Source organism: Chaetura pelagica, unplaced genomic scaffold (assembly GCF_000747805.2).
Source record: "Chaetura pelagica isolate M959 unplaced genomic scaffold, ChaPel_1.0 scaffold69, whole genome shotgun sequence".
Taxonomy (NCBI): Eukaryota; Metazoa; Chordata; class Aves; order Apodiformes; family Apodidae; genus Chaetura; species Chaetura pelagica.
Window position 1 is genome coordinate 11,546,586 of NW_009970724.1, and position 2,104 is coordinate 11,548,689.

The window sequence follows — 2,104 nt, forward strand, 5'->3', positions numbered from 1 at the left end:
TTCCTGAATTATCAGTTTATTTCTGTCCCTTACAGGGCTTTCCCCCCATGTAATGGTATCTGAATAATTTCAGTAAAAAAGGCCTGTATAACAGACCTTGAAAGCATTCTGAGGACAATATATGAAATATCTTTGTGTGATCTTTTGAGGTATTCAGTAGAGTTTAGCGTCTTGCCGCAACTGGGAGATCAATTTTTAGGAACACAGAAATACTGTGGAGATTATGCAAATTGGTATTTATCAATACATACATATATTTATATATATACACATATATAGTAAGTTTATTTATATATGAGTCCAGTTTTCTAAACTGTCCAGTCTCTGCAGGTATTAAACACACTATTTTTTCAGCTTAGATTTAATGAGCAACTCTAAAATGAGTAGAAAAGCTGGGATTTTGAAAAATCTGAAAATGTACAGCAGCTCTTGGCAGCTAAGCTTGAAAGACAGAGTGCTGAAATCAAGGCTTTTTGGCAAGAGTGAGTCTCCTGCTTTAGAAACAGTGATAAGTATATACACAGTATCCACCAGACCCAGAGGGCTGAACTTGCCTGTATGGTCAGGAGGTATGATTGATGGTGTTTGTTATCTGTCTCTCATTCTGAGTGCTGAGGAAAGTGGGAGTTTAAATCACTACTAGCTACAATTTCAGCAACCGCAGACCATCAGAAGTCAGTAGAGATTGCAGTAGTTGGTGTTTGCTCTAGTAGGAGCTCTACGTACAGAATCAATGTTATCAGGGGTTGTATAACTATGTGTATGATGGGGGCAGTCCATCACTTTGGCAAAGCCAAAGATTTGGGAAAAAAGAACACCTAGAATCTAGAAAGCAACTGGAAGATGTACACAAAAAATACAAAACCCAGCCTAAAGCACTATCAAAACAGACAATACTATTATCACCACAAATCTCTCTGATGCACAAGCTCCTCAGTATCCACTATAGTATCAATTAACAAGACAGAGGATGTCTAGTTCTCTACTTAACTTTAGAGAGATGTTAGTTAAACTGGTGTGAAGAAGATCCAAAAACATTCTAATAACTGAAGGTTTTATATTCACTTTGTATCAGCGTAAATAACCATGAGGGTCACTGATTTATTAATTGGGGTTGGTATATGCTTAGCATAGGGCAAAAATAAACCCACTGCTGCCAGAGAAAATCCACTGCAATGAAGGGCACAGGTGTTGCAGTAGAATAAGGAACACAGAAAAAGGGAAGGGAAATAAGTGCAGTCAGATTTACCTTTTCACCTTTGGATCCCTTGAGACCACGGACACCATCAGCTCCCTAAAGAAAGATTATGAAGAATTACCCACATGCATTTACACCAAAAAGGTGTGGGGGTAGGAATCCAGTAATTCAGTCTTACCTTTACACCACGGGGACCTGGATAGCCAATGGGACCCTGAGGACCTGGAGGCCCCTAAAATATATCGGAGCAAAGAACCTTTGTTTGTTTGTATAGTACTTGGTTAGCAAGCAGTTCTCTTCTGAGTCTAGTCCTTGTTCTTTCACTATAATGCAGCAGTCTTGTGGCTGGGCTGCCTGCCACTAAGAAAACTCATGGCATCACAAAGCACCCTTCGATATCACTATAAAACTATTACTAAAATTATGAACTTGGTTCTACTTGTGTGCTTGGGAAATATCTACAACATAAATTATGTGAAACAATGGTAATTGGAAAATGTAACAAACAAACAAACAAAAAGATGCCAACTAGAAACCAGTGGTGTCTTACCATAGAAAAATGTTTATGTTAATTATGATGATGACAGAAGTCAAAAGTAGAGTTCAAAATAATGATAGTATTAAAATCCATTATTTAAAAAATATATTGCAAAATAAAATTCCAAATTTGAAAGCTGAAGGACTCATGGTGCTATCAGTACTGACCATGCTGTCATTTATTGTTTGCTGAGCATTTCAAAGATGCTAAACTTTGATACTATGCAATTCACTGGCAGTGTCTAAAGAAACTGCATTCTGAAAATAGTGGAAACAAGGAAGCTTTCACACATACATATTTGTGTCTGAGGCTGAGCCGCTTTGCTGATTCTCTGATGTCTGAGATGGACAGATAATAAAGTCTTTCCC

The 2,104-nt window shown here is 37.6% G+C and overlaps 1 protein-coding gene across 1 annotated transcript in view; it reads right to left on the reverse strand.

The window, feature by feature from the left end:
- COL11A1 (collagen, type XI, alpha 1) overlaps nt 1-2,104 on the reverse strand; it is a 134,733-nt gene that overhangs the window by 62,811 nt on the left and 69,818 nt on the right. Inside the window, exons 27-28 of the mRNA XM_010006667.1 lie at nt 1,377-1,430; nt 1,250-1,294 (exon numbers count right to left, since the gene is read on the reverse strand). Coding sequence (XP_010004969.1) covers nt 1,250-1,294; nt 1,377-1,430 — 99 coding nt within the window. The remainder of the gene's footprint in view (nt 1-1,249; nt 1,295-1,376; nt 1,431-2,104) is intronic.